Genomic DNA, 23,034 nt, shown 5'->3' with positions numbered 1-23,034 from the left:
TCATTTTTATGCCTTAATTATAGCCTTTTCTCCATTTTGACGAGTTTTACTTTTTTCGCCCGTCTTCATGCCTTACTATAGCCTTTCCTGTTTTGACAAATTTGAATTTTTTTGGCCAGTTTTTTTTGCTTTACTATAGCCTTACCTGCTTTTTGACGAGTTTTCCATTTTTTTCGCCAGTTTTTTTGCCTTATTAGTGTTACCATAATTTTGAGGCGTTTGAGATTTTCTTGCTCATTTTTTTCCCTGACTATAGCCATACCTCCGTGTTGACGAGTTTGAAATTTTTCGCCATTTTTTTTGGCTTACTATAGCCTTTCCTCCGTTTTGGCGAACTTTCCATTTTTTCACCAGTGTTTTTGCCTTACCATCATTTTGAGGCATTAAAAATGTTTTCGCTCGTATTAATGCCTTACTATAGCCTTACCTCCGTTTTGACGAGTTTAATAATTTTTTTGCCCATTTTTTTTTGCCTTACTAAAGCCTTACCATCGTTTTGAGGCTTTTGATCTTTTTTTGCCCATTTTTATGCCTTACTATAGCCTAACTTAATTTTGAGGCTTTTGAAATTTTTCGTCCATTTTTTTTGCCAGTTTTTATGCCCTACTATAGCCTTTCCCTCATTTTGAGGCGTTTAAAATGTTTTTGCTCGTTTTTTTGCCTTACTTTAGCCCTATATCCGTTTTGACGAGTTTGAAATTTTGTAGCCAGTTTGTTTTACCTTACTGTAGCCATACCTTCATTTTGAGGTGTTTGACATTTTTTTGCCAGTTGTTTTTGCCTTACTATACCCTTACCTCTGTTTTGACGAGTTTGAAAGTTTTTCGATCGTTTTCATGCCTTACTATAGCCTAACTTAATTTTGAGGCGTTTGAAATGTTTTCACCCGTATTAACAGCTTGCTATAGCCTTTCCTCCGTTTTGACGAGTTTGATATTTTTTTTGCCCATTTTTATGCCTTACTATAGCCTAAATTAATTTTGAGGCGTTTGAAATTTTTCGCCCATTTTTTTTGGCAGTTTTTATGTCTTACCACAGCCTTACCATCGTTTTGAGACGTTTACATTTTTTTAGCCTTACTATAGCCTTACCCTCTTTTTGAGGCTTTTAAAAAATTTTTGCCCATTTTTATGCCTTACTATAGCCTTACGTCTATTTATTCTCTTTACTCAGAGGTTAGCGTCACAATTTAACGAGTAAAAACAAGGCAATGCATGTGTAAAAAACATTTTATTCCACAGGTAAATTCACATTAAATTCCATCTTACTCCAGTGTATAAAACACATATAAAAGTTAATTACTATTAGTTTAAAAATCTAAAGGCTAAGCATAAACTATATTCATTCTTTAATTTTTCATATAATAATTTAAAGATATATTCTTCACTGTTAGTTCAGTTAAATGCTTTTTTGTTCTATCTCAGTTTTTGCAAACTACAGTCCAATATATTCTGTAGGAAACATTAAAATATTTAGATAAAATGTGTTTTATAGGAAATATAGAAAGAGATTAAATAATGTGTTGAACTTAGTCGCACTAATAAAGATTCCGGCAACAAATCCATGAAGAACAGATCATGGCGTGTAATGTGAGGAAGAATCTGGTTTCTTCCTGTCACTGTCAAAATAAGGGTGTGAACTAGAGATGTAACGATTCACTCAACTCCCGATACGATTCGATTCACGATACTGGGTTCACGAAACGATTCTCTTACGATTTATTTTACAAAATGAGACTGTAGACAAATTTTTTTAGAAAATACTGTATTATTTTCCTTTTATTTTTCATTGTCAAAAGAATTCCTTGATAAACTATTCAAAACAATGCAATTTAACTAAAAATAAATCTTGAATGAAATAAATAAAGGAATAATACAAATGAAAATGAAGCCTATTAATTTAAATTCTGGTTCGATAATAAACAATACAAAACTACATAATAGTTCTTTTTCTTTTAAAAGTGCAACTGAAAATGTATTTTGTACCTTAACAATTGGACTTTAAAAAAAACCAAAAAAAAAACGTGATTGCAATGATTTACGTCATATTTGTTTGGACCAGCAGAGGGCGCTGGTAACACAGTGGTCGGTTGACATGCAGATATCTTTCAGTGAAGAAGAGATGCTATGCTAGCAGACAGAGCTAATAGAAAAACATGACTTTTACAGATATTCAAGTAATATTACAGATATTCTTTCGGTGCTTAAGGGGTAATGAATCATTTATTAACATATTTAAGAGTAGAAGGCGGCCAGAAAGAAAGTATTAGCAGACTCCGCCCACCGCCTACACTCTGCTGGTTAAAAAAGTACTGTGATTCAATTTTCAGAAAATCAATATCAACCGTGATACCTATGAATCGATTTTTAACTGCCTTACGATAAATCGTTACATCTCTAGTGTGAACGTTTCAAAAGAAGGACCTTTAATGGTCCTCTAATGACAGGAACTAAACACAGAACACATGAGGTCACGTTTACACTCAGTCACTGTTTGAGAGTCTTTAGGGCGTGGTTTGGACCACTAAGTGTCCACTGGTCTGCTGGTCCTGCTGGTCTTGCTCAGATGTTCCAGTCTGTACTGGACCTCCATCTCCTCCATCCAGGAGGAGCTCCAGTCCCACACAGGAACTGGTTCCAGATCCCCAAACGAATCCCTCTCAGGATGGAAGGACGGGTAGAACGCACTGAGGGGGGACGCTGGAGGAGAAATATCTACACACACACACACACACACACACACACACACACACACACACACATGATTCTGTCCAATCAATGCTTCTGAAATCTCACGTGATCAAACGTGATTTAACAAAACCAAAGAAGAAGAACACAAGACGAAGGATGGAAGTCCACCTTCAAAAGCAGATGTTCTCAAAGTCCCCCCTTATGCCAACATTTGACTTATAAACTATCAAAAAAACATCTATAGATCATAATTATAAATGAACGAGTGATAACACACATTTTAATGAATATCATTTTGTAAATAAGTGGAAATAAACAATATTTAATTCAGTAGTTTACAACCTTGAAATCAAGAGTTTCTGGTGACCCCAAAGACATTTGTTTTAATTAATGTTAATAATAATAATAATAATAATAATAATAATAATAATAATAATAATAATAATAATAATAATAATAATAATAATAATAATAATTTAAAAATCATGCCTGGGTTCAGACCAACACTGACTCTTTATTTGTCCATTTTCCTCTCTCTCTCTCTCTAGTACCCACTGTAGTGCCATTACATAACCCTAGGGGTACACGTACCCCCATTTGAGAAACACTGTTCTAGTGGACAATCGAATAGAATAATGGTGGTTTTTGCTTCTTCATTGGTGGAAAAATCTTGATATAAGAAGAAAAGATTGTGGGAAAAATCATGGAAACAGTGTGAAGCTTTAGCGAGCTAAAGGTGAGTTTTTCAGTTTTTCAGCTAATGCTAATGCTAATGCTATTAGCATAGTAAATAAAACCTAAACCTAACTTTGGAAGCTGTTAATTTTTTCAAAGCAGCACATGTTTGTTTACCTGCTTCTGTGTGGACAAGACCTTAACAAACGATTTCAGTTGTTATGCTGCTCAGATAAGCCTGAATCTGATAAGTCTGTCTTCACTAAGCCTGGAAACAAAGTCACTGCAGTCTTGTTTGTTTGAGCCACAATTAATCTAACACATGCAGTGAGTAAAATCTGTAAATATCAGTCAAACTTTTGCATTTTGAATATTCTCTATGTTTTTTTGTAATTCAAAATGTTAAACCCGTTAGACTTTGATGACACGTGACCTGATTCTATGTCTGTCCTAATCCTCCAGATTACAGAGCATCTGTGTCATAGCTGTGAGACATTTATAGAAACCATTACACTGTGTTTTTACTGTGAATAAAGAACCCAGAGTGTGTTTAGTAACAGGTGAAGGCTGGATGGAGCCTGCAGATGGAGAGCAGGGTGATGTATTTCACTGACAGATTGAAGTGAATGTGAAGAAGACACATGAACAGCATCACATACATGCACCTGTGTGGACACTTTAGAACATAATGTATCTTCATTATAGTAACAACTTCCAACTGTAACTAGAATCTCTCTGAGCTCTGCAGTATCAACTGAGGTCATTTATATGTTGATCAACAGCACCATCTAGTGGAAAAAAGATTTAAAAAAAAAACAACAAAACAAAGAAAAACAAAAGGTTCTGCTAATGCTGCACATTAATTGTTTGGTCTGGTGCTCTTAAAAAAAAAAACATTTTAAGCAAACATTACTTTTTTCCTATTATTAATTTAAAAACTAATTGAATATATATATATATATATATATATATATATATATATATATATATATATATATATATACATATATATATATATACATATATATATATATATATATATATATATATATATATTTAAAACTAAAAAATGAATAAATCTCACATTAATCGTTTTCAAAGTAGAGTCAGTGGAATCTGAGATGAGATTATTTGCTTTATACAGACGCTAACGTTTGCATGAAAGGAGGATAAAGTGGAATGATTCCTACTGAAGGGTGTAGACGTACTGAAGCCTGTTGGATTCACTATTTTCTGAATAATTTATTTTTTTGGGCTGTTTTTCAGAAAATTATTTTTTTCCTTCTGTTTTTCGGAGTAATTTTATTTTTTTTCAGAATAAATTTTCCTGTTTTTCAGAGTATTTTTTTCAGTTCTTCTAAGTAAATTTTCTTCTGAAATTTTTCTGAATTATTGAGACACTTGGAAATCCTGTGAGAACATCCATCCTATGGCGACTCTATGCTGCACGCTTTAACTCTCGACCCATTCCAGGTAAATTATTACAGTATTTTCATCAGTTCTGATGGTATTTATAGTGACCATGTTTCAGCCTAAATGCACTTAAAGGAGACAAATCATGGTTATAAATCCTTCCTTTTTACATATAAATCATACAGTTGTGGTCTATATAAAGCAGAACTGCAATGCTTGGGTCTGAATTCCTCATTATTATAGCTCCACCCCTTTTCTGCCCCTTTTCTGATGTTCTTCTGAGAGCAACTCATTTTGGTGCTGTCTCTTTAAATGCAAATGAGACACTCCATACCCCGCCCACTCTCCAGGTTACAGAGGTGACACTCAGTTCAACTCCACCCTGTTTGGCCATTTTTGTAGTTTGATAGAAGAGATGCAATTATGTAGCGGCGCAGAAAATGTTTATTCACACGTTATTTACAAAATGTCAACAACGTTAGACTTGTCCATCCAGCCTTACATGTTCCAGCCAGAGTCTGACCCAGTGGAGCGAGATGAAAATGAAGATGATGAACCTGCAGAACCCTAACAAGTGAGCTAACACAAGCACCGAGCTAACGCTAGCGCCAAGCTAACGCTAGCGCCAAGCTAACACTAGCGCCAAGCTAACGCTAGCGCCAAGCTAACTTCACGAAATGCATTTTAATACTGTTTAATAAAAGCCAGAAATAAAAATGGCGGATTGCTCGAAGTGTTGGGCCTGGAGTCGATGAACTAATTTGGCAGTTCTGCTGCAAATACTGTGACGTTATTGTTCAAAAAACGTAATAGAGAATAGAAAAATCAAAACAGATGGAAAAATATGACCAAAACAGAATATAAAGATATCAACGGAGCACCTGAAGAGATTAATTTGAACTTTTCTGTACTTCTAAACACTCTAAATATACAACAAAATGCATTTAAGGGCTAAAAAAGTGGATTTAGTATGATATGTCCTCTTTAAATGCATCGTTTTCTATCCATAGAACATTCCATATGTGTCCAATCCTGGAGGAATGTCGCTATGTCCCTCAGATCTGAATTTTCTTTCCTTCTGAACAACCATAAAGTCCTCAGATATCTGTGTTAAGTCCATCATTATGATGTAAAGATGGAACTATTAAAGGGTATATTTTTTATCAAATTAAACAAACCGCCCATGTTTGCTCTCAATAAAGAAATAGATGCAAAAAAAAAATGCCTGAAAATAAATCAATTCATTTATTAATAATTCAGAAAAAAAAACTGTTGTTTTTTTCAAGTGAATGCGTTACGCTTCCATATAGACGTGTGTGTGTGTGCGTGTGTACCTGACATTGACGCTCCACTCGTGCTCCGCCCCCCCTCCATTAGGCGTGCGAGGCTCCTGCTGTCATTGGTGTAGTAATAGCTGCTGTCGTCCAATGAGCTGATGAGGCTGGTGCGCGCGCTGTTGCCATGGTCACTGTCCATCACGGAGCTCCAGCTGTTCCACAGAGAGCCGTCCCATTCACTGTAGCAGGATGAGGGCGTGGCCTGGAGACGGGCATGGTGCAGCAACATCAGGGGGGGGTCACCTTCATCTGCACTATCATCATACTCCTCCTCCTCCAGCAGGGGGGCGGGGCCTGGTTCACAGAGGTAGTTGAGGGCGTGGCCAAAGTGATGGGGCTGGGAGGGGCGGGGCTGAGGCAGGATGCTGCAGTTAGGGAGGACCAATCAGAGTGCGTGAATAGAGCTGGTCGTTAGCAGTGTTGGGTAAATGTAATAAGTTACATATTACTACCGTAGTTACTTTTTTTTTTTTTTTTTACCTTGTCTGCACATGCTGTCAAAGGTCAACACTACAAGAAGTGCAATATTTTTAAAGACAGTAATGCATATTTTGTTATTGCACTCAAATAAATTTATTCATTTTATTGCTTAATTGTGACCATCACCAGCCCTCCCTAAGGAAGGGTAAGAAATCTTTTATTATAGGGAGGATATAAAAAGGGAGAGCAGTGTTACACCTAGGGGGAGGGGAAAGGGAGCAGGGAGGAGAGACTCAAGGTAGGAAATAGAAATGGTGGGGAAGAATAGATTATTTTACAGTGAGGGTGAGATGTGAAGTTGTAGAACAAGTGTGAAGTTTAGCTATAATGGTGGTGGCTGTGGACAGGGGGAATGAGTGAGTGGTAGTATCTAAAGCAGGTATTTGGGATTAACGGGTCTAAAGTTAAGCCCAGTATGAGTTTTATCTCACATCCCAAGGTGTGCCAGTGCATCGTAGACCAGTATATGTGCAAAAAAACGCTACCGCAAACCCAGGAACTGCCCCGGGCCCGCATATGCAGCCAGGACAGCGGAAAGAGCGGGGGCCAGGGAGCCCCAGGCCACCATTCACGGCCGAACAGCCCCCCAGACGCCCCCAAGATCCCAGGCCGAGAGGCAGCCACCGCCCCCCACACACACTTCCAAGGAAGGGGGGGTGGGGGACTCGGCCCACCACGCCAGCCGCACCCTCAGAGAAGGCGCCCAGCCTAGCGGGCGAAGCAACCCACAGGAACACCCCGCCACCCAACAACCCAGGACGCAAGAGCAGCCACCCCCAGCGCCACCCCCACCCCGGACTCCCCGTCCTGAGGCCATGAACCCCATCACCCCAGGCCCCAGATGAGCCAACCCCCAAGCTACCCACCCGGTGCAGCAATGCCTGCCCCCCAAGCAAAGGCCTCAGCCCCCCCACCAGCCGACAGGAGCCCCCCACGCCAAACCCAACGGAAGAGCAGGCACCGAGCAAAGGCGGAGGAGGGGGGGAGGACGAGACAGGGGGACAGAGGGCAAGAGCAAAGAGTGGCAGAGAAACACGCAGGCCCCCATTCCCAAGGGCCACCCAGATGTGCACGGAGGGGGCAGGTGAGCAACACCAAACCGCCCAGGAACCACAAGAGCACCCGAAAGGGATGCACGCCCAAGCAGAGGCACCCAAAACACCCCAGCAACCCACCCAAGCCACCCAGGTCAAGGCCACCCCACAAGCCCATGGAGGTCCAGGACTACAGTTAGAGTGTGTTAGTAAAGAGTGGTGCTGGCAGTTGCTTGCAGGTTAGATCATCAGGCTAAAAACAAAAAAATCAAGATTCAGTCCAACGCTCCTCAAAACAGGTTATTTTATTTTTTCTGAGAGCAGACATCTTTTCCATGAAAATAAATTCTATGAGGAGATTTCGCCATTGGTTTATGCTCAACGATTTTTTATCTTTCCAATTCACTAATATTGTTTTTTTTGCTATGGCGAGTGCCGCAAGGATGGATTGTGATTGGTTTACTGGAATATCAAGCATCGTCAGGTCTCCTAACAGACATAGATTTGGAGATAGAGGAATCCTGGAGTCCAAAATGGAGGACAGTTTTTCAGTAATTAGAAACCAAAACTGTTGAACTGGTGAACGGCATGTAAATATGAATCAGCTGTTCCCTGGGTGCACTGAGAGCAGATGTCTGTTGGGGAGAAGCCCATTTTATACATTTTCTGTTGGGTAATGTGGGATCTGTGGAGGACCTTGTATTGAATTAGCTGAAGATTTGTGTTTTTAGTCATCTTAAAGGTATTGCAACAAATTTCTGTCCAGAAATCGGTGTTCGTAGTGACTGAAAGTTCAGCTTCCCAGGGTGGAGGCAATCAGTGGGTTTTTAAAGCAGTTATGATGTTTGAGGGTTGCAGAGACAAAAGGGAGATCAGAGAGTTTAATATGTTTGCAGTCTAGTTGTTCTATTTCTAGCCAGGTGTTGTGGTATCTCTTGGTTTTAGCCATTCTGTTAAATATAATACATGGTTTGCTAATTAATAATGCATGAAATTAGGGGCTTCCAACCCACCCCCGCTTTTATTTTTTTGAAGAGTTGAAAGACTTATTTTGGGTTTTTTATTCCTAGCATAGAATTTTGTAATTGCAGAATCTAATCTTTTGAACCGTTGTGTTGGTGGTTTCAGTGGATCATAGAGAACAGATAGTTTATTTTAGGTAAGATTTTCATTTTAACTGAGGCTATTCTGCCAAGGAGTGAGATGTGGAGATTGTTCCATCTCCGCAGATCTTCTGTGACTTTATCCAACAGTGGGTCTAGGTTCAGTTTAATTAATTCATTTAGGTTTGGTGATATATTTAAGCCTAGATATTTAATTATATTTGTGGGGGAGGGGTATTGTGGGTTTTGGGTTGCTGGGTTCCATGAATTTTTCGTTAAAGGAAGGATTGATGATTTTGACCAGTTAATGGAATAGTCTGATAGTTTAGAGAAGCTGTTTATTAGTTTAAATAATTCTTCTAATGAGGATTGGGGTTCTTCCAAATAGAGTAAAATATCATCCGCATAAAGATTAATTTTGTGTTCTGAGATGGATGAGTGGATTCCTTTAATAACAGTATTCTGATGAACAGCTGCTGCGAGAGGTTCAACAAATATTGCAAAAAGCAAAGGTGAGAGTGGGCAACCTTGTCTGGTTCCCCTCTGCAGTGTGAAGCTTTGGGATGTTATTTTGTTTGTGGTTACTGAGGCCTTAGGTTTAGAGTATTCGGTGGAGATCCATTGTATGAATGATTCTCCAAAGCCAAATTTGCCAAGGACAGCAAGAAGGAACGACCAGTTGACTCTATCAAATGCTTTTTCTGCATCTAGTGACAAGATTATTGTTTTCTTTTTAAAGTTCTGTGCCATGTTGATCAAATTAAACAGTCTTCTAACATTGTCTGTGGAGTGTCTATTTTTAATAAATCCTGTCTGGTCTTGGTATATAATTGACTGTACGACTTTCTCTAACCTGGATGTGAGTGCTTTGGAAATCATTTTTATGTCTGTGTTAATAAGTGAGATGGGACGGTAGCTTGAGGGTAACATGGGGTTTTTGTCTGGTTTAAGTAGTAATTTAATGTTTGCTGTATTCATGTGACCTCCTACATAACCTTTATTTTTAATCTATGTTACTACACAGAAAAAGAGCGGAGCCAGCATTGACCAGAAATGTTTTAAGAATTCAGCAGGGAACCCATCTGGACCTGGTGCTTTGCCTGTTGACATGCTATCCAAAGCATTTTGTAGTTCTTGTAAGGTTAATGGTGAGTCTAAGGTGGTTTTCTGCTCTATGGTGAGCTGTGGTAGGTTTAAGTTATTGAGGGAGGTTTTCATATCTTCAGGGTCAGGGTTTAAGTTTGATGAGTATAGGTTTTGATAATAATCTTGAAAAACCATTAATGTCCTGATGTAAGTTTAAAGTTTGACCTGAATTATCAGAAATTGCCACTATGAAATAGTTCTCTTTGTTGTGTTTAAGCTGATTTGCTAAATATTTGCCTGATTTACCGTAGTTACTTTTGAAAAACTGCCTCAAGTAAGTGACAATATGTCACAAGCAAAGTTTATTGAGTCTACGCCGTCTCTGCTCTAGTTTGCCCCCAGCGGCTGCATATACTCTCCCCCTCTTTGCCCAGCCCCCGTCCCGTACCCCCTGCCTCCGGACCCACGACCAGCCCCCACCTGCCCATGTGCTATGTTTCGTGACTGTGACTGCGTGTTATCTTAACTGTGTTTTTGTAGCTGAGAGGTTTTTTCCTGGTTCTGTACTTTGTTCTCCTTTGGGGAAATCAGTTCATAATATGCTTTTTTCCCCTCACCTCTCTTTATGTTGTTTTCCCATTTTTCATCTAAATCTGGGGCGTGTCCAATGCCCACAGTTCTCCTGTTCTTGTCTCCCATGTAATTTGTGACTGTTCTTCCATGTTCTCTTTAGACGGGATGATAGTGAAATGTTTGACAGCACTTCGTGGTTTTTACCTGTGAAAAGTGTTCTATAAATAAAGATTACTGACTACTTATTTACAGTAATGCGTGACACCCAATGATGATGATGATGATGATGATGATGATGATGATGATGATGTACCTGTGTCTCTCTGCTTTAGGGCTCAGCTCCAGGTATTCCGAGGCGTTCTGAGTCGTCAGAGCGTCCTGTAGGACAGCAGAGAGCCCTCTGGAGGAGGAGCTACCAGGTTTACAGACTGCACCGGGTGGTCCTTGGGGGCCTGATGATGGACATACAGACTGTAGAGAGCCCATGTCTACTGTCAGTTTAGTGGAACGACTGGAGCTGAGGGACGACACACAGACACACACAGACAGATATAAGCTATTAGCTGTCTGTAGACATCAAAACACTTCTTTAATACACAACAAGGACGTACACACAAAAACACATTATAGAAGCAGATAATGCATCTAAATATATACATTAACAAATGTTTTAGATTAAATAAAATGCTTTTATCAGCTAAATCTACATTAAAAACACAAGACAATACTAGGAATAATATTCAATCAAATACTAAAAAATAAACGTATAAATGAGCAGGTGTTGATAAATATGGCAGCTAAATTCCATCGTCATTAACTTGTTATGCCCTCCTGTGTCTATTATGCCTTTAACAAATACCCTAACTGTCATGAGTCTGCTTATTTAGTCACTCCTTGTTCCTTGATTTTGCCTGTTCCTGTCCATGTTGTCCTGCCTGCCCAGTTTTCCTGCTCTCCACAGCTGCTCCTCATTCCCTCGTCAAGTCGGAGGAGGATATACAGTATATACTCCCTCAGTTCAGTCAGTCTCTTGCTAGATTGTCAACCTGTGAAGAGAGACTTTCAAGCTCTTTGAAATTATTTAGAGTTCCTGATTCTGATTGTTAAGTGTGGAATCTGTGTTCCTTATTAATAAACAACTCCGATTGGGGAATATTTCAGTTATCCTCCTTGTTTTGTTTGGGGCCCGTTTATCAATCTTTTAGATATTTCAGTTTCTTCCTACTCCTTCCTGCGTTGCATTTGAGTTCTTCTGTATACCCGTGATAATACAATCTAGCCACGCTATGAACTCAGCATCACAGAAGGAAAGCCCAATGGAGCGGCTAGACAGACTAGAGAAGTGTATGGAGCAACATCAGGCTCAGTTACAATCTGCTACTTCTGATGTTCGTCAGTCGGCTGCAGCTAATGATCAAACCATTGCTACTCTGTCTGCTCAGATCCAACAGCTGGCAGTTACTGTCACTCAGTTAGTCACTGCTGTTGATCCCAATCCTGCACCAGCTCCGCCCTCTGCTGATCTTGCTCCTCCAGTACCAGTTTCTGAACCTCGAGTGGGTACCCCAGAGCGCTATGGTGGTGACCCTGAAGGATGTAATCCTTTTCTGACAAACTGCTCCATACTCTTTGCCCTACAACCACATACATTTTCCAACGAGAGAGCCAAGGTGGCTTTTGCCATAAATCATCTTACTGAAAGGGCTCGGCTGTGGGGAACAGCTGAGTGGGAGCGACAGACACCTGCTTGTTCTTCCTTCCAGGCCTTTGCGGATGAACTTCTTCGTAAAGTTTTTGGTGAAACCTCTTTAGGTCTGGACGCAGGGGGAGGTCTACTAAGGATGCGACAAGGGACCCGCACTGTTTCTGGTTATTCTATTGATTTCCGGACCCGAGCCCTTCAGAGCCAGTGGAATGCCGCTGCCCAAACGGATGCTTATCTCCTGGGTCTGAATGAATACATCAAAGATAAGCTGGTTTCACATGACCTTCCCTCATCTCTTGATAAATTGATTGAGTTTGCCACCAGATTGGATCGTCGTATCCAAGCCCGACGGCAGGAAAAGAGGCACAGAATTCCTGAGCGACTTCCTGTTCCACGACCACGTCCTCCAGTAGATGTAAACCACTTTCCGGCTCCTCACGATGATGGTCCCGAGCCTATGCAGGTGGGCCGAACCAGCCTTTCGCCAGAGGAGCGAGAACATCGTCGCCAGAGACATCTCTGCCTTTATTGTGGAAAGCCCGGCCATTACGTTTTCAGATGTCCGGTAAAAGGGGCACGCTCATCAGTAGAAAGGGGAGTACTGATGAGTCTTTCCTCCACACCATCCCCTATCAAACGACCCCACTTCCAGGCTCGCCTGTTGCTCAAACGTGGTACTCACACCCTGGCTACTTTGATAGATTCAGGCTCTGATATTTGCCTTTTGGATGAAAACCTGGCCGAACAATTAGAGATCGAAAGCGTTCATCTTCCTATTATCTGTTCCTGCTAATGCTCTGGACGGCAGACTCCTGGGTACTATCACACATCGCACAGTTCCTGTTCATCTGATACTGGCTGGCAGGCACCATGAGACTGTCCAGTTTCACATCCTGAAGACTCCACAACATCCTGTTATTCTGGGGTTCCCTTGGCTTCTCCGACATAACCCGCATATCGACTGGTCTACGGGTTCCTTTATTAGTTGGAGTCCGTATTGCCATCAGATCTGCCTGAAACAAGCTCTATCAGCTCTACTACGCAGTGACACCTCTGGTCCTCCATCTGATCTACAAGGGGTGCCAGAGGAGTATCATGATCTCCAAGAGGTGTTCAGTAGGACTAGGGCTACCTCACTTCCTCCACATCGTTCGTACGATTATAGCATTGACCTGCTACCTGGAACATCACCTCCTCGTGGTCGTATTTACTCCCTGTCAGGACCTGAAAGAGAAGTAATGGAAAAGTATGTCAATGAGTCTCTGGCTGCAGGCTTAATCAGGCCCTCCTCATCTCCCACTGGAGCAGGCTTCTTCTTTGTTGAGAAGAAAGATAAGACGCTAAGGCCGTGCATCGACTACAGAGGGCTTAACAACATCACTGTCAAGAACCGCTATCCTCTTCCGCTCATCTCATCAGCATTTGAACTCCTGCAGGATGCGGTCATTTTCACTAAACTTGACCTACGCAATGCTTACCATTTGGTCCGAATTCGGGAAGGGGATGAGTGGAAGACTGCTTTTAACACTCCTATTGGACACTACGAGTATCTGGTTATGCCTTTCGGTCTCACCAACGCTCCCGCAGTTTTCCAGGCCCTGGTTAATGATGTTCTCCGTGACATGTTAAACCAGTATGTTTTTGTTTACCTCGACGACATCCTGATTTTCTCAAGGTCCAAGGAAGAACACGTTCATCACGTCCAATCCGTACTGCAACGCCTGCTTGCAAACTCACTCTTTGTCAAGGCAGAAAAGTGTGCGTTCCATACCCCATCTGTTGCTTTTCTTGGTTATGTCATTGGTCAGGGAAGCATTTCCATGGACCCCTCCAAGGTCGAAGCAGTTGCGTCCTGGCCTGTTCCTGAGTCCCGTAAGATGTTACAGCGCTTCCTTGGGTTCGCAAACTTTTACCGAAAGTTCATCCGGGGTTACAGTTCGGTTGCTGCTCCACTCACAGCACATACCTCTTCCAAAGTACCCTACAGGTGGTCTTCAGAGGCGGAGGAGGCCTTTAAGTCACTAAAGAAGCATTTCACCTCTGCCCCCATTCTTAGGGTTCCGGATCCTGAAGGGCAGTTTGTGGTGGAAGTCGACGCTTCTGATGTGGGTGTGGGGGCAGTTTTGTCTCAACGAGCACCTGATGTTCAGAAGCTGCACCCCTGCGCCTTCTACTCTCGACAGTTAATATCAGCAGAGAGGAACTATGACATTGGTAATCGGGAACTGCTGGCAGTTAAATTGGCCTTGGAGGAGTGGAGACACTGGCTCGAAGGCAGCAAGGTGCCATTTCTGATATGAACAGATCACAAGAATCTGGAATATCTTCAGTCTGCAAAACGCCTCAACTCTCGGCAGGCCCGGTGGGCTCTGTTTCTCACTAGGTTCAATTTCACTCTGTCCTATCGACCTGGTTCTCGCAACACTAAGCCGGATTCGCTGTCCCGCCAGTTCTCCACCTCGGAAGTCTCCACTGCAGAACCCGAGACAATCCTGTCCAACTCCCACATGGTTGCCATCCTCACATGGGACGTGGAGGAAACGGGTCAAAGCTGCTCTGGAGGACAGTCCTGGACCCAGCACCTGCCCTGACAACCTTCTCTTTGTTCCTCAACATCTCCGGTCGGATGTTCTGCAATGGGCCCACAGTTCTAAACTCACATGTCACCCTGGCATCCAGCGGACTAAAGAGTTCCTGCGGCAAAGGTTTTGGTGGGCTTCCCTGGATGAAGACACCAGAGATTTTGTCAATTCCTGTCCTGTATGCAATCAGTCAAAACCTACACACCAAGCACCTGCTGGACATCTTCATTCCCTACCTGTTCCTCATCGACCTTGGTCCCATATATCTCTTGACTTTGTTACCGGCTTACCTGCTTCTGACGGACACACCACCATCCTGACAGTCGTTGATTGTTTTAGTAAGATGGCTCATTTCATTCCTCTTCCTAAACTTCCATCGGCGAAGGAGACCGCCCAACTTATGTTGCTAAATGTTTTTCGTCTGCACGGACTACCTACTGATATTGTCTCGGATCGGGGCCCACAATTCACCTCCATTTTCTGGCGGGAGTTCTGTTTGCTTCTAGGAGCCACTGGCAGCTTGTCATCAGGATACCATCCTCAATCAACTGGCCAAACCGAAAGAATTAACCAATAGATGGAAACCATTTTGCGTTGTATGACTTCCAGAAGTCCGTCCTCCTGGTCCCAACAGTTACTGTGGGTCGAGTACTCGCATAACACTCTGCAAAGTACGGCCACAGGCCTTTCACCATTTCAATGTGCATATGGGTATCAGCCACCCTTATTTCTATCCCAAGAGAAAGAAGCATCTTGCCCATCTGTTCAGGCCTTCATCAAACGCTGCTACAGGACCTGGAAACAGGCACGAAAAGCCCTGCTCCGTTCAGCACATCGTTACTCTGCTTCTGCTAATTGCCGCCGCTCTGAGGCTCCTGTATACCAAGTAGGCCAGATGGTTTGGCTTTCCACAAAGAATCTCCCTCTTAGAGTTGAGTCCAAGAAACTCGCTCCAAGGTTCATTGGTCCTTTTGAAATTGAGAAGGTGGTCAACCCTGTGGCTGTGCGCCTCAAGTTACCCAGGGCCATGCGTATTAATGCCACTTTCCATGTCTTGAAGGTTAAACCTGTCCATGAAAGTCCTCTTGCTCCCGCCCTACCTCCTCCACCACCAACGCGTCTGATTGATGGGGAACCCGCATACACGGTTCGACGCCTTCTCTGTTCCAGGCGCCGTGGCAGAAGACTCCAATACCTAATCGACTGGGAGGGGTATGATCCTGAGGAGCGATGTTGGGTACCTGCCAGGTTTATCTTGGACCCGCATCTCATTCGAGCCTTCCATGAGCAGCATCCGGATCAACCTTCGATGGCCGTCACTGCTTCTGGCCGATCTGGTTCTGGGGTGCCTTCTGTCCTTCATCCTGCGGCCTTTGATGACCAGCTGGACAACAGTGGTTCTGTGGAGGAATCGAGTGGTGGTTCTTCTGTCTGTTCGGAGGGTGGTTCGGGGCATTCTGAGGAGTTCTGACCCTCCACCGTGTTCCCCTCCTCCCTCCCGGTGTGGTGGTTGCTGTTGGGACGGCAGGAGCCGTCCCTTGAGAGGGGGGTTCTGTCATGAGTCTGCTTATTTAGTCACTCCCTGTTCCTTGATTTTGCCTGTTCCTGTCCATGTTTTCCTGCTCTCCACAGCTGCTCCTCAGTCCCTCGTCAAGTCGGAGGAGGATATATATACTCCCTCAGTTCAGTCAGTCTCTTGCTAGATTGTCAACCTGTGAAGAGAGACTTTCAAGCTCTTTGAAATTATTGAGAGTTCCTGATTCTGATTGTAAAGTGTGGAATCTGTGTTCCTTATTAATAAACAAATCCGATTGGGGAATATTTCAGTTATCCTCCTTGTTTTGTTTGGGGCCCGTTTATTCAATCTTTTAGATATTTCAGTTTCTTCCTACTCCTTCCTGCGTTGCATTTGAGTTCTTCTGTATACCCGTGATACTAACCCAGGGGTCTGCAACCTGCGGCTCTGGAGCCACATGTGGCTCTTTGATTCTTTTGCAATGGCTCTAGATAGCTTTCAAAAAGTTAATAAAATAATTAATTATTATTTCTTACAGAGGGTATTGATGAATAATGACATTAACTTCAAATAAAATTAGGATAAAAACAATTTGTTAACCTAAAAATAAATCACATTGTGCAATAACTTGCACCTGTGGCTAACCTTAAGTTGTAATGAAATCCCTGGTAAGATAACAAAACTAACAAAAAGACTATTCTGGAAGAAAATAGATTGCTTGATATATTGCAAGAAATTAAATTCATTAACTCACAAAATTATTTGATATTATTTCAACTTTACAGAATATTGTTTGCATTGAGAAGGTTTTTTTTTTTTTTTTTTTTTTCTCGGCTCCAGAAGGACTTTAATCCTGGTGAGATTGGGCAAAATGGCTCCTTTGAGAGTAAAGGTTGCTGAACCCTGTACTAACCCAATATACCCAACTATAATTCATCACATGACTGATTAAATACTGCAGTGCATTTGTAAAAATTTAAGGAACTATTTACATTTAAAATTAGGTTTCCAGCATTATTTTCTAACTGAAACCTGTGGTTGATTCACTTCCTGAGACACTAGTGAAAAGATATTTGCGTCATGATATAAAAACACTGGATTACAATATGTGATTTAATCTAAGTGTTTAAAAAGAGTTTAAACACTTAGACATCAAAGGAGAAGCACTTCATCAAAGTTTGAACCAAATTAACAATCACGACTTAAAGGCACGACCAAAAGCTTCAGCACAAGTTCTACTAATAACTAAAATAAAGACATTTATTATTAGTATAAATTAGGGACCATCTTAATCCGGTGTCTTGGGCTGCAAATATCCAATATTTTGGTAATTGAGTATTCTATTGATTAATCCAGTGGTTCCCAATAACTGGATTAATAAATAAATCAATTTTTTAAAAAGCAGCAGAAAAAAAAATATTTAATTTTTGCTGAAAAAGTTTGGGACACACTGGATAAATCAGTAATTGGATAAAATAAAGCTTTGCTAAAGAATAAATGAATGAAAAATTAAATTAAAGAAAAAAAATTAGCATTTCTTTATGACCCAAAATATGCAAGGCAGAAAAAACAAAACATTAAAATGACAATAACACATAAAAGTAAATAAATATTTTTCAAAATAAATTAAAAAAAAATGAATCTGTCTCTCACCCTTCGTCTGAGCTGAAGCTGTGGTCGTCCTCTGGGGGGGAGGATGGGGGAGGGGGCAACATGTCCATCAGGTGGAGGGAGGCAGAGTAGTGAAGGAGACGAGGACAACCAGAGTCCTTACAGCAGTCTATAACAGGAGGACATTATTCAAATACAAGTGGGAGGAGCTAAGGATAGACATTATTGAAGATTAATCCAATAATGTGTTAAAACATTTCCATTTACTAAATGATTGGCATATTTCAGCTGATTCTGTTGCATATTAATATATTCTATCACGTTAAATATTTGTTTATTTTTATTCTGGTTATTGTTGTACATCGATATAATATAAAAACAAATTAACTTATTTTAATCTATTTCATCTATTATCTCAACTTAATATCCATGAATAATTTGTTTATTTATTTATTTTTTTTAGCTTTTTAAAGGAAGTAAACAACTTAAATTCATCACTGTGATAATTCCATCTTTATATACATCTAGACTTCACATTTGTCACTAAACTTTTGGATATTCAAAATATGAATATTATTATTGAATAAATACATCAATATACCTTACTTTATTAATAATTCTAATAGCTCTGTTTTATAATTGTTCTAATGTATCTATAACAGTTTTTCTTGCATGTCCCCACACTTCTACATAATATGTTAAGTATGGCACAACTAAGGAACAATAGATAATCACATATCGGTTCTTTTTCTGCTTCTTTGTGAGAACTGAAATATATCTTCTGCTGTTCAAATGAAATGTGCATCAATGCAAACACAATATATTTCAATATGCTTGATGCAGAAAAATATCATTTATATAAAGTGTAAATAATGTGGGTCCAAAGACCGAGCCTTGTGGAACTCCACATATTACTAGATTAATTAAACACAAACACTGAAAGTAGTAGTAGTCAGTATTAGTCTGGAGTTGAGGTACAGTCTGTGTCCTGTGTTAACAGATACCACAGTACGCACACAGACTTTAACTTAACATCTTTGCACGCTCTGCAAAACTTCCTCTTCCTCTGAGGAAAAATCAGCGGAACTGGGCGTGAAAGTTCCTGTAGTAGACCACTTCTTCACTGAACATTGAAACAATACTGCCTAAAAACAGCAGGAACTCTAAGACGCAGCCGTTGTATCGTTCCCTCCAGACATCATATCTAACACGTAGCCTGACGAGCTGAAGGCTGGACGATAAACGTTGACCTATGACGAACCTCTATCTTTATTGCTCTATATTTTCTTCTTTCATTAAGCTTTCTTTTCTTATTTTATGTAGTCGAGTATTAACGGGCATGGTGCTCTGTAATGTTGTTTGTATAAATATAAACTTGTTGATAATAAATGTTTAAACTGAACTATTTTTACAAGAATTCACACCCTGTGCTGTTATTAATTATTAATAACAACTGCTAAACACTGTTATTCTTTTTTATAGAGGAATATTAATTCATAATAAAACATACTGAACACTGTGTGTGTGCGTGTGTGTGTCTGTGTGTGTATGTGCGTGTGCGTGTGTGTGCGTGTGTGCATGTGTGTGTGTGTGTGCGTGTGTGTGTGTGTGTGTGTATAACTGTTTGTATTTGATATCATACCATGTGGACGTGCTGGGATGCTGTGTCTCTGGCTGTGATTGGTTGATGTCAGCAGAGGAACGCTGCTCACAGCGTGGAGCTCTATAGGAACCAGAGGAGAAATGATGCCGATGATGAAGGTGATGAAGATGAACCAGTAGCTACTGTAGCATCTCCTCACTCACCCTGTTTACTGTTCTTCTGCCATGGTTCTCCCAGCACCCCCATCCTGGGCTGGGGTCTCAGGGCCTGTTTCCAGGGCAGAGCCTGTCTGGTGCTGATGGAGGGGGACGTACACACAGGCTGGGTTAATATCTGGATGGTTTCACAGCCGTGCTGGTCGGGGAGGCTGTGGGACGCTTTGGGGCGGAGCCCTGGGCTGTTGAAGGTCTTCAGTCCGTTTGCTCTCAGATCCACATAGAACGTTCCGTAGACTCCACAGCTGTCGTTCACTGAAGGAACAGACGACAGGAAGCTGCTGTCCTTCAGAGAGGAAACAGGAAGACCTGAGAGAACCAGACCAGAAGAAGATTAGAACATGGACAGAGTTTTGTACCAATCTGTTTTTATCTCTTTGTGTAACATAAAGTGTGTAAATGTTTAGTCTGAGGGTCTTTATACGTTGGTCTTTCCATTTATTAGCTCCACCTCTTGCACTACTGCACATATGTTTAGACCTGTGTGGGATTTACATACAGTATCTTAGCTTTTTATTTCAATATCATGGTCTTAATAATGTGGTGATAACTGTTGGTCTGTAGTTATATTATACACGCACACACGCATGCACACACGCACACACACACACACACACACACACACACACACACACACACACACACACACACACACACACACACACACACACACACACACACACACACACACACCACTGTTTTTACTCCATGCTCCGTCTCAACCTCTGCTTAGAACAAGCGTTATTGTCAGAAGTGTTGAGATATAAACGCTCCATGGACACGTTGGTCATGGTATTTTAATGTAATTTTACTGTATTTTGTGAGTCATTTTGTGCATGTTTGTTGTTATTTAAAAGCTTTTTAGCTTTACAAATATACAGTATGCTCTGTCTCAACCTCTGCTTAGAACAAGCTTTATTGCTCAGATGTGTTGAGATACGACTGCTACATGGATACGTTCGCAACGTGTACAGACGCAGATCACTTCACACAACCGACGAGTAGACGGAGCAACATCTTGTCAACACTGCAGCATCTGAACAACTACGGCAAGCAAGAGGGACAAATGTTTTTGAAACTTTGTTTTCTTGATTTTTTTTTTGTGAAACTTTGAATTTTAGTTTGCTGTTTTTTTCATATCTCTAAATTTTGTGTGACAAAATGTTGTTACATCCCTAGTGGTTTTAGTTTATCTTATTGGTTCAAAGCCCATCATGCACCAGGGCAAGTGCTGCTGAATCTTTGTGAGAAGAACATCAGCTCATGTTCTCCTTCACCTCCATGGTCTATCCTGCAGACTGAAGTGCCCCTAAAACCAAAAACACTGTAAGATTACCATCAGTGATGTCATTTAAAAGCAACTTTACAGCTATTAATGTAGCAAACAGATCTGTCTGTGAACGACCAGTGAAAGTACAACCTTCATTTTCCTCCCAGGTCGTTCCATCAGTAGCTGCTACTCTAGGGATTTACTTTTCAAACATCCTGAGGATTTTTTCACTGAGGTCCAGCAGATCTCACAGTAACAATTAATGTGTTTTAAAGGAATATAAAACAGCTGCTGCTGCTGCACACAGTTATTATTAATAGTTATTAAAGCTCCATGGTCTCAATCATCTTCATCCAAATGTCTTAATCTAACTCTCAGAAACAATTAGTCAGTTATGATGGTAGACTGGGACTAAATATACTGTTAGTATGACTGATGGTATATTAATGGTTCTTACTGGTGCTCCTGAGGCCTGGATGGTTCTGACTGTGGCTCCAAAAATCCTGATATTTCTGGTTAAATGTTGGTCTCCAGCTTCCAGAGATCCATGGAGAGTCTGGTGCTACCATCCTATGGAGGAAAAATACTCACTTATACTTATTACATCATTGGAACAAAACAGTTAAAGTCATAAATGAGACTGAAGACGGATCTTTGAGATTATATGTCAAATTAAATTCTTCAAACGTAATCCTACTTTAGTGTAAATGTTTGAGTCAATCCAATAACACATTAATATGGTTCACTGTAAACATCATATATTGATTTTTTCTCTCTTTTTTCCAGAAAAAAAGGGGAACAAAAAACCAAAACATCAAATATTGTTTTTTTTACAGACAGTACAGGTGGAAATGTATGTTACAGTGTCATTGATCTGCTATTAGCAACTAAAAATAAATGAATAAAAGACAGTACCCCTTTATTCTTGTATTATTTAAGTGTGGAGTACCTCTGGAGTCGGTCCTTGTATGTTTTGTATATTATTTGTAATATTATTTTAAACACAGGTGTTGAATGGGGTTAAAACATTATTTAGAATAAGAAAAACATGGTTTGATGTAAACAAATTGTCGTTGAATCTTGTAAAAAAAAAAAACTTTATGATATTTAGTAACAGCTAAAGGCAATAACGCTTCAAATAACATAGAATGTAATGAAATTAATAGAGTAAGGGTTTTGAATGAGAATATGAGTTAGAAAACACATTTTACACTATGATTGTTCCATATCTGACCTACTGTGTTAAAATTGTGGACATTTCATGAATTAATAGATTATAGTTTTCTACAAATTCTGTTTAAAGCTCATTAAAAATTGTTTTACCAATTATTATATTAAAAAAAATTGAAAAAGAGAATAACTTAAAAGGGACAAAGATCTTTAAAATAAAAATATTTAAAAAAAAAACTAATGGTGTGTTTCTGTGAAAGGAATCAGTTTACGAAACAATATGAACAAAGAAACCAAAGAATTAACATCAACATTTATATTTAAAAGAACAAATGAAGCCAGTATGAAATATATTCAGTGTGACTGTCATCAAAGGTATTAAAATATATATTTTTGAAAGGTTTTAACAGAATTATAAATCAGATTTACAACAGAATGTGACGTCAGTGACAGCTATCTTAATCTCAACATTATATTTCGACTTAAATCTCAAAATTTTGGCTTTATTAAAATAATTTTCTTTATCAAAATTGTCCCTAATCGTCTTCTGTAAATTACAGTAACAAACAATACATGGAAACATTTTACAGAAAGATGAAATTCAAATTAAAACAAAATACAAGGGGTACAAAATACATATTTCAGATGAATCAGGTAAATAAATGTAATGTTAATAGTTTTTATATTTTTGGGGTTTAATAAAGGTAAAATGGATTCTGTAATTAAAGTCTGAATGACTTTTATTTATTATTTACTGTATTATATTTGTGGTTTTGTTTTGATGTCATGGTGAAATGGGGCAGATTACATAAGATTAATTTTCTTTTCGTTTCCTTTCTTTCAAGATTTGGGAACATTTGTGTTTCTATGAAATTAATCAATGAATGAAATAATAAATGTGTTCTATTACCTGTGTTTAATAATGAGATCCTCACTGGCTAGTCTGTGCAGACCTGTAAATAAACCAAAAT

The 23,034-nt window shown here is 40.1% G+C and overlaps 1 protein-coding gene across 3 annotated transcripts in view; it reads right to left on the bottom strand.

Moving 5' to 3' along the window:
• Positions 1-2,510: 2,510 nt before the first annotated feature.
• The window catches only part of robo4 (roundabout, axon guidance receptor, homolog 4 (Drosophila)), a 42,560-nt gene continuing 22,036 nt past the window's right edge, over positions 2,511-23,034 (bottom strand). For all 3 annotated transcript variants that reach the window (XM_028466165.1, XM_028466166.1, XM_028466167.1), the window contains 8 exons: positions 22,974-23,016; positions 21,351-21,463; positions 19,612-19,932; positions 19,448-19,528; positions 17,848-17,974; positions 10,705-10,908; positions 6,113-6,480; positions 2,511-2,714 (listed from right to left, as the gene is read on the bottom strand). In XM_028466165.1, coding sequence (XP_028321966.1) covers positions 2,524-2,714; positions 6,113-6,480; positions 10,705-10,908; positions 17,848-17,974; positions 19,448-19,528; positions 19,612-19,932; positions 21,351-21,463; positions 22,974-23,016 — 1,448 coding nt within the window. In that variant the 3' untranslated portion in view covers positions 2,511-2,523. The remainder of the gene's footprint in view (positions 2,715-6,112; positions 6,481-10,704; positions 10,909-17,847; positions 17,975-19,447; positions 19,529-19,611; positions 19,933-21,350; positions 21,464-22,973; positions 23,017-23,034) is intronic.

This window comes from Gouania willdenowi, chromosome 14, assembly GCF_900634775.1.
Source record: "Gouania willdenowi chromosome 14, fGouWil2.1, whole genome shotgun sequence".
Classification (NCBI taxonomy): Eukaryota; Metazoa; Chordata; class Actinopteri; order Blenniiformes; family Gobiesocidae; genus Gouania; species Gouania willdenowi.
The sequence above is the reverse complement of the archived record's forward strand: the minus strand, read 5'-3'. Positions and strand labels throughout refer to the sequence as shown.